This window comes from Hoplias malabaricus, chromosome 2 (assembly GCF_029633855.1).
Source record: "Hoplias malabaricus isolate fHopMal1 chromosome 2, fHopMal1.hap1, whole genome shotgun sequence".
NCBI lineage: Eukaryota > Metazoa > Chordata > Actinopteri > Characiformes > Erythrinidae > Hoplias > Hoplias malabaricus.
This window is the reverse complement of record NC_089801.1, coordinates 64,758,380-64,774,522: the sequence shown is the minus strand read 5'-3', so window position 1 is coordinate 64,774,522 and position 16,143 is coordinate 64,758,380. Positions and strand designations below refer to the sequence as shown.

The window sequence follows — 16,143 nt, the reverse complement described above, 5'->3', positions numbered from 1 at the left end:
CACATTTGAGCAACAACCAAAATAATAGTAAATCTTGTTCAAAACTAGGGTGACCAGACGTCCTCTTTTACCCGGACATATCCTCCTTTTTAGACTTAAAAAAATGTCCGGCCGAAATTTCATAGAGGTCCTCCCCTACTCCGATTGGTTCGCTTGAGTGAGAAGGGGGCGTGGTAAAGTTGCCTAAGATCTTCTGATTGGACGGTCTGACTGTAGAGCTACCGTTATTGGTCTATAACCTTCTCTGTAAACATTTAATTGGTCAGTCTGCACGTCAGTAGTCCTTGTTTACGTCAGGCAAAGCTCATGTACCTACCCTCATCTCGAGCAGCTATGCCGGAACGTAAATGTAAGTTCTCGCGAGAGCTCACCCCCGAGATGTGTCTTGTTTTTCACCATCCCAGATTTGGTCACCCTGTCAAAACTTACCGTTTGTAGTTTTTAAACACATATTATTATGTACTCTTTCATGTGGTAAAGATATTATTAAATTCAATTATTACTTTTAACAATGAATAGTTGAAATAATTATCTCCTGTCCGAGAACAACTGATTTTGTAGGCAATATGCCAGCAATATAAAAAATTATTTGGCATACATTAATTTTTTCATGTTCACAAGTGGAATGTCTCGCTTATTTGCTTTTATCATTTAACACTTGTTGTACTGTTAAATTTATTTTCTGCCGTAAATTTCATTGCCGTGACAGAACTATGTGGCCATAAGCAACCATAGCAACTGTCTTTCAACCTTCTAGCAACTGCTTGGAACATGATATGTGGCAGTAACGTTCACCTAGCGTCTTCCTGGTGGCATACGCCTGGGGTACCATAGCAACAACTACGCTAGCAAAAATCTAACAACTATTTAGCAAACTTGGTAATATGGGAATAATATAGCAATCATACAGCAATGTGTTCTCCCCGTGTCCGCGTGGGTTTCCTCCGGGTGCTCCGGTTTCCTCCCACAGTCCAAAAACACACGTTGCAGGTGGATTGGCGACTTGAAAGTGTCCGTAGGTATGAGTGTGTGAGTGAATGTGTGTGTGTCTGTGTTGCCCTGTGAAGGACTGGCGTCCCCTCCAGGGTGTATTCCCGCCTTGCGCCCAATGATTCCAGGTAGGCTCTGGACCCCCCGCGACCCTAAATTGGATAAGCGGTACAGATAATGGATGGATGGATGGATACAGCAATGTCATTGTAATGTTGTTATTGTAGTTTTTATTATTATTATCTACTTAAATAATTATATTATTACCAAGTATAGTATTAGATTGATCGGTTCATTGATAATACTAGGTTGCAGTCATAAAAGTCTCTCTGAATAAATGACTCTGCTCTGCAAATTAAAACAACGTACGGGTACTGGTTGAATTCGCGCGCGTGTGTGTGTGTGTTGTTTTTTTTTTTTTCCTTGTCCTGCGGTGCGGCTTGCCCAGTGACGTCACCGCTTAGGGCGGAGGAGAGATTACAGAGAGGTGTCTCTATTTTCGTACCTTAAAGCGCATTAAAAAGCGCAGAGCGGCCGCACGGTGGCGCTGTGACAGAGACACAGCGAGGGAGGGAGACTGCGGGGTAACAGATCACTCAAGGGGGCAGATAGAGGGGGCAAATAAGACACAGCATTCACCCTGCGACTCTGCACTCTCTCTGAGGGAAAAGGAAAGAGAAGAGAGGAGAAGGAAAAAGGAGGAATAAACACAATGCTGACGCTCCTCACTGCGATGTACCTGGTGGTCCGCGCTGCTTCGGCACAGGTAAACACCAGCCTGAAGTTTATTCCTATTTTCCATTCAACCTTACACCGTGCACCAGCGCTTCTTGTGTTTTTAATAGACCGACCAACACGAATCATCCGTTCCACCTTAAATGTTGAGGCAATTCCATTCTGGCGCTGTGTGTGTGTGTGGTATGCGTGTTTAAATTAGCCTCGTTGTTGAAGAAGGCGTGGATGACCACTTTCAAAGCATTTTAGGGACAATAAAAATCTGGTGAAACAGAAGCCATGTGTAGTTCTACCTTAAATGATAAAGGAGTTCAGTTCTGTCGCCTTATTTTTTTTTAAAAACGAGCCTCGATGTTTAATTAGATATGGATGGCCACATTCCTTTGAAAAGAATTTAATGTGGAAGCTGGCAAATACGAAGCCACCTCCAGTCTTATTTGATAAAAAATCAATGAACATGATCCAGTCCAAAGCATTTAAGGTGGAAACCTGGACAATACAGGTTTTGCTCCAATGTAACACCACACACCTACACATTCTTCTTCATAAACTACACCGCAGTGAACTGGGGCTCAGTGAACTGGGGCTCACTGTTCTGCCCCGGTTAGTAGTATTGTATTTTATCTTCTTGTATGATGGAAGATATAAATCCAACAGTTTCAGAGACATCTCCTCTTCAGCTCAGCACCATGGACAGCAGCATTGTTTTTACTGGGCTTCAAACTCTGCACCAACCTACACCCCCCTCCCTCTTTCCTCTCTCCTTTCTATCAGTGACTCGGGGTTATGTAATGCCAAACCTGGCAACAAACTGATCTCCTCTTGAACTTGGAGCAGAAGACTTCAGTTTCACTCCCAGTTCAGGAGAATGTTCACCTGCAAGAGGTGCTTTAAAAATGGTGCATTGCTTATTATTAATGTTGAGCTCATGTGATATATTTTATATCAACACAGTTCCTGTCAAAAAACAGAAGTGTTCAATGATATACAGAGTGCACACACCCAGTCATTCACACCTGTGGACAGTTTCACACACTCACCCAGTCACTCACACACTCACACCTGTGGACGGTTTCACACACTCATCCGGTCACTCACACACTCACAGCTGTGGACAGTTTCACACACTCACCCAGTCATTCACACACTCACACCTGTGGACAGTTTCACACAGTCATTCACTCATTCACTCAGTCAATATTTGGTCAGACCCAATTTACCTGTGATTATGTTCTTTTGTTAGTCAGGGTTCAAAGAACTTTACCCAGCTGAAGACATCCAATCACAGGTCTCTTAAGTGTTTGCATATTTAAATACATTCGAACACATTTTTACACGTGTTATGAACATGAATATAACACCTCATTTAAAACAGTAAAGTAATGTGTGATGGGTAGTACATATAGTTGTTTGTAAGGCCTTATATTTCACCCAATGCTCGCTATGAGATGTTAGGCTCATGTACTGCTGCTCCAAATTGTAATTTTTTTAACAGCGTTTTTCTATGGAGATTATTTAAAACAGACGTGTTCAATGATATACAGAGTGCACACACCCAGTCATTCACACATTCACACCTGTGGACAGTTTCACCCAGTCATTCACACACTCACACCTGTGGACAGTTTCACGCACACACCCAGTCACTCACACACACACACCTGTGGACAGATTCACACACTCACACCTGCAGACAGTTTCACACACTCACTCAGTCACTCACACCTGTGGACAGTTTCACACACTCATCCAGTCACTCACACACTCACACCTGTGGACAATTTCACACACTCACCCAGTCACTCACACATTCACACCTGTGGACGGTTTCACACACTCATCCAGTCACTCACACACTCACACCTGTGGACAATTTCACACACTCACCCAGTCACTCACACACTCACCCAGTCATTCACACACTCACCTAGTCACTCACACCTGTGGACAGTTTCACACACTCACCCATTCACTCACTCACTCACTCACAATATTTGGTAAGACCCCCTTTACCTGTGATTATGTTCTTTTGCCATGGTGTTGTATTATAAATGTGGTGTGATGTCCATTTAAATTTACATTAATTCTGGCCACGGCCATGTGATGATGCCGGGAGAGTCAAACCAATCCGCAAAGTCTTTTCCAGCACATCTCCAATATTTTCAACACAGTTAAGATTCAAACCATGTGGTTGCCAAGTATGAGAATGAATCCTCACTTTCCCAAGAAACACTCTTTCACAGTCTGAGTCCAATGAATCTCAGCATTGTCCAGGAATAAGCCCATTTCATCAAAGAAGGCAAATCCACATAGGGGTTAACTTGGTCATTCAGTTCATTCAGGTCCTCAGGACTTCATTTTACTGTCACATAATATCACTGAGCTTAGACCTGACCAAATGAAGCCCCCCAGATCATAACACTGCCCACAAGTTTGTACAGTGGCCGTTATGCATGACTGGCACATCACTTTATGTGCTTCCCTTCATGCACACACCAACTGCTCTGGAACAGGGTGAGTCTGGCGACATGAACATTTTTCTACTGTTCCAGAACCAGTGCTCCCTGACAAACCAAAGACATTTTCCTGATGTGTTTGCCCTAAACAGTGGTTTTCTCTTGACACACAGTTATTTAGTCCCAATCCTGTTGGTGCTCTTCATGTTTTGAGTGTGGACACACTCTTGCATTCACTATTACCCACAGCTGTGAACTTGACTGTCCGTTTCTTATGAATCAACTTCACCAAGCAGGCAAGAGATCATGGATCATGGTCCTTCAAGATGTTTTCATTATCCTTACAGGTTTTACAAACGCATGGACAGTTCTTAACCCATTAAATCCAGTCATTTCAGCACCCTCTTCCTTAGTTGTTTTCTTTGCTTGATGCAGGCCAATATTTTGACTGACTGCATTAGTCAGGGTTCAGAGAACTTTACCCAGCTGAAGAGATCCAATCACAGGTCTCTTAAGTGTTTGCATATTTAAATACATTTGAATACATATTTACACGTGTTATGAACATGAATATAACACCTCATTTAAAACAGTAAAGTAATGTGTGATGGGTAGTACATATAGTTGTTTGTAAGGCCTTATATTTCGCCCAATGCTCGCTATGAGATGTTAGGCTCATGTACTGCTGCTCCAAATGGTCGTTTTTTTAACAGTGTTTTTCTATGGAAATTATTTAAGTGGTTTGTGTGTGTGATACACATGTATCAGCAGTGAGTACACCTAACTGAAGTGTGTGTTTATCTAATCAAACCCTTATTTAATAAATCAGGTGGTGACTTGAGTGCAGCAAAAAGTCAGGAAGCCAACCGGTAAACATTCTTGAACAGACCTAAAATCGCCCAGCATAAACGGAGTGTCCTAGACCAAAAATAAGTTTTGGCACTGAACCATAAGTGGCCACTGACTCTATCCAATCATCTAGTAAACAGCACTTAACAAGCAGCGTGTTCCTTAAAGCAACATTTGGTAGTATTGTTATCCTAAACATATAGCTTTAAGTTAATTTTGATGCTTCACTGGCCTGTAATAGGGAGACCACAGCCTCTGTTGTTGCTACTCTGGGCTCAGCACTGCAGAAACTGTACTATGTAACATTTTGAGGAGGGTAGGAAACACCACCTCCCTCCACTTGATTTCAAAACAATGCTGTTAAAATAAAATACACCCTACAACTGTACGGGGAGCCTACGAGCAGAAAAGCCAAATGTTCCTTGAATGTAAATCAAACCAAATATGGGTTCTATAAAAAGTACTGAAAGGGGCTTATTTGTGATAAAATCAAAAATTTGTTTACTCCTCAGTCCCCACAGACCATAGGTTCCCTAATCCCTCATTAGTATTGTGCTATAAATTGAGCACTATATAGATCACCAAGTAGGGCTAACTGTCCGTTGCTTAGTAACAAAGACCTTGCTCCATTTTCAGCTCATGTTATGAATTACAAATGCATTGTGGGGTATTTTAGTGCCCTCAAACTCATACTCGAGTTCGACTTTGGTCTCAGACACTTTGAGAAAAATAGCGATGTATCCAATATTGCCTTAAAAAACTTAAATAGGGAGCCATTATGGTCAAAGCCATATACTCACCCAAATCACTCTATAACTTTGAGCCCCGCCCATTGATGCAGACTATTTCTAGAATCAAGCACAATACAAAACAGCCAATGTTCTTCCATGATGTAATCCTCCTCCACTTAAATACACAATCAAATATGCAATAAAACAAAACTATGCCTTAGTTCAGATTGTTCTATCATTTATTTTTTGTAATATGTTGTTGTTTATGTTCTATCATTATTTTTTAGCTCTGACATTCATGTGGCAGCATTCCCACAGTTAGAAGGTGACAGTGATGGGTGACCAGTCATTTGAGAGAAGGCAATTTGTAGCTGTGATTTGGTGTCAGGAACCAAGTGACACACTGACAAAACTCTGTGACAACACTCTGTTGGGATTTTATCTATTTTAAAACATATGACGCAGAGATATGAAAAGTGTAATCACAAACAACAGTGAACACACCACAAGAGAAAAACGCTGCTAGTGAGGTTAGCAAGAGCTCAGCAAATCACATATGCCTTCTGCATTATGTTCTCGTGATGTTTTTTGTTTTACCAGACTGTGTACTGAATTCTCTAGTTGAAAAATAGGCCACAGTGCCAGTTTGTTTTTCTATTCATTTACAGACACCAGGGCTTCGTAAACACATTAGAATGGTTTTGAGCACTCAAACAGACTTGAGAGTTAGTGAATGGCGAGGAAACCTGAATTTTATAAAAAATTATTTTTGATTACAATTGTGAACTACGTCTTTAACAGAGGTGTCAGAATGTGCTACAGCACTCCCATCACACACCCACTTAGGGTTTCTGATATGGAACAATAAAATGGTAGCTGAATAAAAGTCAGAAGATTTTCATCTGTCAAGACATTAATATATTGAGTAAACTGCTTGTCCCACACACCGAAGGGCACACAAGTATGTATTCACATGTTAAGTGGACAAAGGCTTTTTTTTTATAAATATTGTTGCTTGTAACATAATGAGGAAAACACCAATTTATAACATACATTATCCATGTGTAGACTAGACCAAGGAGAGGCTAGAAAATAGAAAACAAACAAACCTCATCAGTGGGAAAATTAAAAAAAATACATAGGACATAGGCATCACAGATGTTATAAATTTGGAGAACAATCACTGGCTGAAATATGAGTTGTAATCACCTGTCCTATGACTACAGATGAAAATTAACTTTTTATAACTTATTAAATTAACTATTACATTTACACTGATGTGGAAACTGAAATGTTGATTAATTTGCATTAGCCCTGATAAACAAATAACTTAATAAATAAATGAAAGGAGTTCTGAAAACACTCAACATGGCATCCGATAACAGATAAGTCCCAACTAACAAAAAGAGCCAATCAGCTTGTTGATATGTAAGCTAAGGAGCTTTAACAATTTTGGAAAAAGTCCCCCCTTGACATGAAGCTGAAGCTGAAGAATCATGTTTTTTTGTGCATAAACAGAGCCAAATTCTAGAAACTATTCTTGAGGTTTGGGGCAGATTGTATCAGTGATTTAAAATAAATTTTGAAATGGTCATTTTAATTTCAGTTTAGATATTTTGGTCTGTCTTCACTCAAAAATGCTCAGCCACTAATGCACCAAGCATGAGTAGACGTAGAATCTGATACTTTCAGTACTTTCATGTGGCCTCGTCCATGTATACGTTCTTCTGTGTATAGTTTTGTACTGGTCTGACATGAATCATAAAGACTTCTACACATCATACCAAAATAGCAGACTTTGGTGTCAAATTTCTATTCCTGCTGTAGTGGGCAGTTCTTGGCCACTTTAAGTGGCAAAAACGTACCAGACTATCCCTAGAACGTATGGCAATGCAAAGCTAGGTTTCTGATCTGGCATGACATGAAATAGCTGCCCAGAGGCATAATGGCCACCTTATTTTGGTGCTCCTAGGACTCTGGACCCTGTCCATCCAGAGATTTTGTTTAAGATTTCTTGTTCTCACAAAACAAATGTACTTAAATTTGTCTTGGTATTTCAACAGTTACTACTCAATGTGGCAGCAACAAGTGCTGCACAGCGGTCACCTGGTGACACCAATGGACAACACTAAAGAGTTAAAAAAAAATTTCAGCCAATACTTCATGTCTTCCCTCTCAATTGTATCTTTGAGGACATGGTTAAGACTCAACAGTCACTGAGATCCACATTCTGGTCTGTGTTTTGAGAACTCACTGCTTTTTAGCTCTTGCCAGCAAACGCAGCAAACAGGAAGCCTCTCAAACAAAGAAATGAAATAAGAGCCACTAGTTAATTCTGTGTTTCTCTATAAAATGGATCAGGACTTTGGTAACAGCTGAGACGTTATTTAAGAGTCATTAAGACTCAGCTATAACCAATACGCCTGAATTACAGGCTGTGGATCAAATTTCAAAAATCATCCGTTAACGGTTAATCCTTCCATATAACACAGTGAAGTGGGCGTGTCATTTTCAGAGTCTGACGCAGGCACGGTCGCTTGTGGGTAGTGTAGTTTTTATGCACAGTAGATTTGTACGAGAAACGGGCAATTTTCCTGAAGAATGACTACAGATCCCAGCGTGCCTTTGGCGTGTATTTCTCAATAGAGCGGTGACATTTCTGTACTAGAGCAGAGGTGACCCCATCTGTGCGGACCAGAGTGGGAGAGCTCAACCTCCAGACGACTAGTCTCCATCCTGAGTAACAAACATCTCCGACATGGTGAGAGACGGGTGTTTGTTGTTAACAGCAGCGTTATATGGTGTAGGGGGATGCTTGTGGATTGACTAATATGGCGCTGTTTTATCTCATGATATTTACTGTTCTGTTTTAATTAATTTCTTATTAAGGACGAATAACGAGCCTGAACTTGTCTTCTCGTGCGCCATCTTATTAAATCTTCTTGAATTTCCCGTTCTACCTTAAGAGGTTTTGTCTAAAGTTGTTTCTTTATTTAATTTGTCCGTTCCACCTTAAATGCATTTGAATTGCCTTTTTTCATATCTTCATAAGTCACTTTTAACAATATTAAAATGTACGCATTTCTATTCATATATGTTTCTACCTCAAGCGGTTCCACCTTAAAGTATATTGGATGAAATATGGCTTATATTATATGACGAGACTGAAGCTGACTTCCTACTCGCCATGGTTTTAATCGAATTGTCCGTTCAACCTTAAATGTGTAGAAGTTAACATGTCATTGCTGCAGCGTTTAAGGTGGAAACTGGAATAAGAAATCTAGATAGCTCTGCTTTATTGTTGTTAAATTTGCTCAGTTAATTATTATTAATATCTACGAGCCGTATCAGGGTTTTTAATCTCAATCATTAGCTGGATAACTCTGGCACAAATCAGAGGTGGTATATCCTCCATTTCCTCCTTTCTGCAGACAGTGAAAAAAACGAGGTCACGGGACTCGATGCTTTTTCTATTGAAATGGCTGAAAAACCTGGAAAATGAAGAACCCGTTTTGTTTGCTCTGTTTCGTGTAAATGTGGCAGTTCACTGTTGTTGTTTGGCGTGGCATAAGTTGCATCATCTTTCTGTTCACAGAGGTTTGAACGTGTCCCGTCCGGTTCTAGTGCATGGCAGTTTTAACACAGTACATTAATTAAACATTAATCATAGTTTTCTTATGAAGTGGGATGGAGCCAGGGCCTAAGAGTAAGAGATGAAGGTGTCTCTGGTTTAATCCCATGGCCTGGTGGGGGGGATTGGTATGGGGAGGGGTGAAAGAACAGAGATTTTTTTTCCCCCTCAGCATCCACAGCTGAAGTGCCCTTGACCCCTAACAGCTCACTAAGTTGGCAGCTCTGTTCTTGTGTGTTCACTGCTACAGATGGATTAAATGGCAAGATTTTTAATAAAAGTAAATGTAATATTATAACAGCTTCAGTGCAGGGATGCAGGGAACTCAGATTTCTAGTTCCTAACACCCCCACTGAGAACTGGGAACAATATTAGAATAAGAATCTGGCGAATGGGGCGACAATGGGGCGCATTTTCATTGCACAATGCGTAGTCGGTTGGTCGGTCTGATCTTCTTGCCCTAAGTAGGTCACCAGGTTTTTTGTGTCTGTACCCTGTTTTTTTTGCAGGCTGAGCCCATCCGTGTGCTGGTGACCGGAGCAGCCGGACAGATTGCGTACTCTCTGCTGTACAGTATCGCTAAAGGAGATGTCTTCGGCAAGGACCAGGTAAAGGGGCACTCAGAGTCTTTCACTGTCAGATAATCAGTCAGATATTGCAAGTAAAAATTAGTATTTTCATTGGATGAATACTGCATACACTACCATGCAAGAACCTGGAATTACTATTTTTAATAATACAGTCTGGTTCACGTCTCAACATATAGTGCAATTTAACTGTGTTTCAGATGTACGTATAAAAGCAATCTAATGTTCTAGTCTTTTATATACGGTCTATCCTGTATATATATCATCACAGGTTTCAAATATGTTGGACAACAAGAAGCTGTAAATAAAAGCTGTATAAATTCTTATAAGTAAAACCAATGAAGTTATGATTCCTTTGCGTGTGTTATGTAGTTTTGAGATTGCAGAGTCTCTGTGGGTTAAATTTTCCTCTCCTCATGTGCCTCAGCCAATCATCTTGGTCCTGCTGGACATCCCGCCCATGCTGCCTGTCCTGGATGGAGTCGTCATGGAGCTCCAGGACTGTGCTCTCCCACTGCTCAGAGGTGAGCGCCTGGTTCCTAATTGGTGTTGTGTTTTGTAAAGAATGGGGAAACAGTTTTAATGTCAGTGCGATTGGGGAAATCATGGGAAATGGTCCTGGGCCAGAAATTGTCATCCAATATGTTTTTATTGAGGTGTTGTATCGAAAGAGGTCTTGAATCAAGATATTGGTTTTTGCATCTTTTGTATGAAGTCCATCAGTCATATTGATGTGTTTTATTACACAATCAAGGTCATTGATTTGCCCTTCTACCTGTTTTTATTATAAAGTGCAGAGATGTTTGCCCTTTGTTCTTGGTTATTTATGACAGTGGGTCCAGCTCAGCATTTCTTGGTTGCACTACACATGGTTTATCTTCCTTCCTTGCAAGGGTTAGGGTTAGTTGCATGCACTTTGATTGATTTATTAACGCATGCCCTGCAATTTTCAGCCTTCAAATCTTGAACATATTATACTTGAACACAGCATCCATACCTGACATCCCTCAGTAAAACAGGGAATCCACACAGACACCCTTCTCTTCTTTCACTGCATTGGACAGAGAACTGTTGGGAGGTAAAGTGGGAGTGACAGTTTCAGCTCCCTGATTGGTCCCCTATGAACAGCCTAAACCAATTGGAGCAGAGACGCTGATCCCACTGTGTGGAGGATAAGTTCAAAGGATATGTGACATAGTATGAGTGGAGCCAAGAGTGAAGTCCATTCTGATAAAAAGGCTCTTTATTAATGACCGTAGAACAACATAATCAGTCAAATCAGCTGCTGTAAGCAGTCTGTGCGAATGATTCAACATGAAAGTTCAGAGGAGACGAAGAAGGCCTGACACAATGGAAGTAGTAGCTTTTATTAGTTTTGGCTGCTTGTATGAAATTTGTAGCTGACTGTGATAATAAGTTTAACTGTAGTGATGATTGTGTGAGTGTAGGAGTGACAGGGTGAATGTATTGTGTTCCTGCCTTGTGCCAGAAGTTAGGCTCCAGACTAGGCCTGTCATAAAAGCTATTTTGGTGGTTGATATATTTACTGATAAATAATTGCGATAAAATATATTTTTGTCATTTTAAGACAACTCATTTCCACTGACGATACACATGGCACTATAATAGCATAGTTGTTTTTGTGCACATTTTGACTGTATCTATTTAAAGGAGCCTGTCACATTGTTGCCAAGTGCTTATCATCCCATCACGCAATGGATATAATAATTGTATTCAGTGTAGCTGTTTATATCCAATGTTTCTTGTTTTTTTTAAATCAACCACCAGTTTTCACACCTACACTGATCCAGAGTGTCGTATTTCCACTTTTAGAGCCAAATGCTGACCACAAAGGGGTTATTACATGAGATGTTTTTGTCTTTTGAAGGAGAATGCTGTTCCTCCATACTCAGATATATTTTTGGCTACAAGTGTTCATGAATCATTCATCCAAAGTCTGCAGATACCAAGGAGGATTTGGTTGATTTGTTCCACAGTTGTTTATATGTCAGTATATGTATGTCTTTTTTGAATTTGTAAAAATAGAGGTGGTGAATTTTTATTGTTATTTTTGTAATCATTTCCTCTTCATTTTCATAAGTTCTCTTCAGTGTAAGAAGTGTACTGTGTGTTATTATAGGTTATTACCACGTTAAAGAAGAAGCCTGAGTGCATTCAACTTATTTTGTACACTTCAAAATGATATAGCTGCCGTGATGGTGCTTTGTGTTCAGATTTACAGGCTCAGCCGGTTTTGCTCAAATCTAGTTAAACACAGAGGGGCTGGTGTAGAGTTCTTTGGTGACACAGCAGTCTTAGGTCTCTCCCTGTCATTGAGAAATTGTGAGATTGAATCAAGACAATGCAGTGATCTAACCCCAGGTATCACCAGCTTATTGTCAATAATTGTGCTAATATAATACAGTGGGGTGTCAGTAGGAAGCAGTATTTTTGGCCAAAGAGCATTTAGGTAACACAATAGGCGCACAAATGTCCAGAACATCAGTAACTCATAATGAATCCGTGTGTTGCAGAGGTGATCCCCACTGATAAGGTGGAGGTGGGTTTTAAGGAACTGGATGCTGCCATCCTGGTTGGCTCCATGCCCAGGAAGGAGGGGATGGAAAGGAAGGACCTGCTGAAGGCCAATGTGGCCATCTTCAAAACACAGGGGGCTGCGCTGGAAAAATACGCCAAGAAGACAGTCAAGGTATGACTCTATGTAATATTTATATACATTTAGGAGAGATCTCCATAACTGGTCACCATGTGGTCGAGAGAAAGGATAGTCGAGAAAAAGCAAGTGCAGTGAACCAGTACACCATTCATTGTAAGATTCTACACTCTTGTCTTCTGCTGTTATAATCCACATTCCTTAGAAACAGCTGGGGGGATGATAGGAGGGCTTCTGGAGAGAAAAAAAAACATGTTGTTTTCTTGCACATTCGTACATGCAAAAAATAATACACTGCTCAAATCAACTGGCTTATAGATTAAGGTCAGTCCTCATGGGGAACGCTGAATGCCCCTGATCTGTACAATGTTCTATTGCAGTATATGGGAGCACAGTTAAGATGCTGTTATATCTTCATGCTCTTATGTGCTTTGGTGTTTGTTGATATAGTCTTTTGTTTAGCTTTATCTGAGCTTTGCCATCTTAATACAGTTTCATTAAGATGTTTCTTGGTACCACCTTATGACTAGTTATTTCTTCTTTTCTGACAACTACTAGTCTGGCCAGTTATCTTATTTATCCCCTCTTTGCGCTTCACTCAGGTCTTGGTGGTGGGTAACCCAGCCAATACCAACTGTCTGATCGCCTCCAAGTCTGCTCCGTCCATCCCCAAGGAAAACTTCTCCTGTCTGACCCGACTGGACCACAACAGGGCCCGCTCTCAGGTTTGTTTTTGTCTATTGATCAAACCGCTTTAATCAGTCGATCACTGTCTCAGCTAATGGCTTAAATGAAATGTTGATGGATTTGGTTTGAATTATAAATATGTACATTTTATAGCTTCATTAATTCTAAGGAATAGACTGAGACAAATATATAGCAATTTTCATACACAAGGATAATTCATAACAGTAAATTAAATCAGTCAGTTAATTAAAAATAAGAATTGAAACTTAAAAGCAATTTAACAATTAAAATAGTGCAATAAAGAAAAATAAAGGACTAGCGCCCCTCCAGTGTGAGTTCCTGCCTTGCGTCCGGTGATTCAGGGTAGGCTCCAGACCCACTGCAACCTTGAACAGGATAAGGGTTACAGACAATGAATGAATAAAGAAAAATATGTGATTAAAGTGATTTAAACAGTTATAAAATGATACAATAAAAGAGGAGCATGAGCTCTTTCAACTGTATTAATGGTGTGTACTGTTCTCTGCCTATAGGTGGCGATTCGTGTTGGTGTGACCTCAGAAAAGGTGAAGAACGTGATTATCTGGGGAAATCACTCGTCCACGCAGTACCCAGATGTCCATCACTCCACGGTCAGCCTGAACGGCAAAGAGGTGCCTGCCTACGACGCTGTGAAGGACGACAGCTGGCTGAAAGGAGACTTCATCACAGTGAGTGCAACACTCACAGAAAACTCAGATCGTCCTCATTAAAATACAACAGTTTGTAGCTAAGAATCTAAGGCAGTTTGTGATGATTAAGGACTGATGGTTACACAGAGCCGGAAGTGTGTAATCTTCCTTTACTTCCATTGGCCTTGTAACTCCATTGTGAAACTTAAGAAGCAAAAATTGAACTTCATTTCAACGTTTAAAGAAAGATTGTGGAAAAACAAATTATGAAAAAAGAGTTTCAGTAAACGTTCAGTGCTTTTCAGACATGATTTTCTGTAGCTTTTATCCTCCCCTAGTGGAGGACTGAGCTTTGATGCTTTGTCTCGTTCTCTCTCTCTCTCTCACTCTCACTCTCAGACGGTGCAGCAGCGTGGTGCTGCTGTGATCAAAGCCAGGAAGCTGTCCAGTGCCATGTCGGCTGCTAAGGCCATCTGTGATCACATGCGGGACATTTGGTTTGGGACCCCTGACGTAGGTTTGGGCTTTGGACAGAAGCCTTTCATTTTCTCTCCATTGTAGCACACAGAGGTTTAACAGCAGTACAGAATTTTTTAAAGGATGTTTTGTTGTAATTTCTCTGAAGGTAATTGCCAACTTTCCTTCCATCCTTCTCTGTTTTCTGTCTCACTCCAGGGTGAGTTTGTGTCCATGGGCATCTACTCCTCTGGGAATTCCTATGGCGTTCCAGATGACCTCATGTACTCATTCCCTGTCACGATCAAGGTCAGACCTCATCAATTAACCATCACTAATTCAGTGCTTATTTAATCTGTAATGTTTGTTTCATTCCACTCATCATCAACAGGCTTGTGCCTCTTACAGCGAAATGAGACAAAACCCAAATATAGTTTAATTTCTTGATGAAAAAGATTTTGTCAGGCTGGTGTCTGTAAATAAAATTTTAAAATGTATATTTTACTCACCAGCCTAAGAATGAGAAATACAACTTAATGTTGAATTTTGACCCTTAACATCTTGATATATATGTGTGTGTGTCCTCTACAGAATAAGTCCTGGAAGGTAGTGGATGGCCTGCCAATTAATGACTTCTCTCGTGGTAAAATGGATGCCACAGCAGCGGAGCTGATTGAGGAGAGAGACACCGCTCTGTCCTTCCTCGGAGTCTGACTAAGCGTCTCCACGTCAACGGGGCAACAACAAGACCCCCCTAAACCCCCTCAATCACAGCTGTAGACCAACTCCAGTGTGTGTGTGTGTGTGTGTGTGTGTGTGTGTGTGTGTGTGTGTGTGTGTGTGTGTGTGTGTGTGTGTGTGTGTGTGTGTGTGTGTGTGTGTGTGTGTGTGTGTGTGTGTGTGTGTGTGTGTGTGTGTGTGTGTGTGTGTGTGTGTGTGTGTGTGTGTGTGTGTGTGTGTGTGTGTCATTTCACCATAAAGGAAATCATGAGGATCTGTAACAGCAGTGTATCCGCTGGGACAACACCTAGAGGAGAAGCTTTTCAGATGGAAAACGCACATCATTGTCCTGACAATGTAACATATACTTGTTATCTCTCAATAAAAAGAAAGATTTAAAGTGATGATTTCTTTTTTCATGCAGTTTAACATCCCAGACAGAAGTACTAAATTTCTTAAGCTCTGATATATCAGCATGTCAGTGCAGAAAGACCATTGATTCTTTCTCATACTTAATTTTGATGGAATAAGCATTTATAAAGATCTCCCTCCCATTTGAATCCATTAGAATTTATCTTGTTAATAAGTCAGTGTTGTGTTGTTTCTCAGCTAGAATACATACCAGGAGGGCAATAAACAGCACCATGGCTGAGCATTTCTGCTTTGAAAACTTTTTCAAATAGTGTCAAAATGTGGATACAGACAGCCAGGGTTTCTGATGTCATAAACCTAAGAAACCAATCAAACTACAGGGTGAGGCCTTCAAACTCTGGGTGAGAGGAAATGTACTAAATGCTTACTCTGATTAATTTGTGTAACAAGTGAAACTGAAGGTGTAGAGTTTAAACCATTTTATAGACCTTTATGGATTTTATTTTGTTTGTTTTTAAAATGACTTCTAAACATAATTCTGATGAAGTTGGGCTGTAATTGACCGCCAGAGGGTGGCTTCATTA

At 40.5% G+C, this 16,143-nt stretch overlaps 1 protein-coding gene across 2 annotated transcripts; it reads left to right on the top strand.

The window, feature by feature from the left end:
* Positions 1–1,604: 1,604 nt before the first annotated feature.
* mdh1aa (malate dehydrogenase 1Aa, NAD (soluble)) lies at positions 1,605–15,563 on the top strand. Of its 2 annotated transcripts, none has more exons than XM_066658752.1 (9): positions 1,605–1,756; positions 9,902–10,000; positions 10,407–10,503; positions 12,514–12,689; positions 13,256–13,378; positions 13,874–14,050; positions 14,411–14,524; positions 14,687–14,776; positions 15,059–15,563. In XM_066658752.1, exons 1-9 carry the CDS (start codon positions 1,703–1,705, stop codon positions 15,179–15,181), a joined length of 1,053 nt encoding a protein of 350 aa, XP_066514849.1. In that variant the 5' UTR covers positions 1,605–1,702; the 3' UTR covers positions 15,182–15,563. The 2 variants fall into 2 exon arrangements, with proteins under 2 accessions (XP_066514849.1, XP_066514850.1); XM_066658753.1 differs by lacking the exon at positions 1,605–1,756 and adding an exon at positions 8,376–8,522 and having other exon boundaries at positions 15,059–15,560.
* Positions 15,564–16,143: the final 580 nt, after the last annotated feature.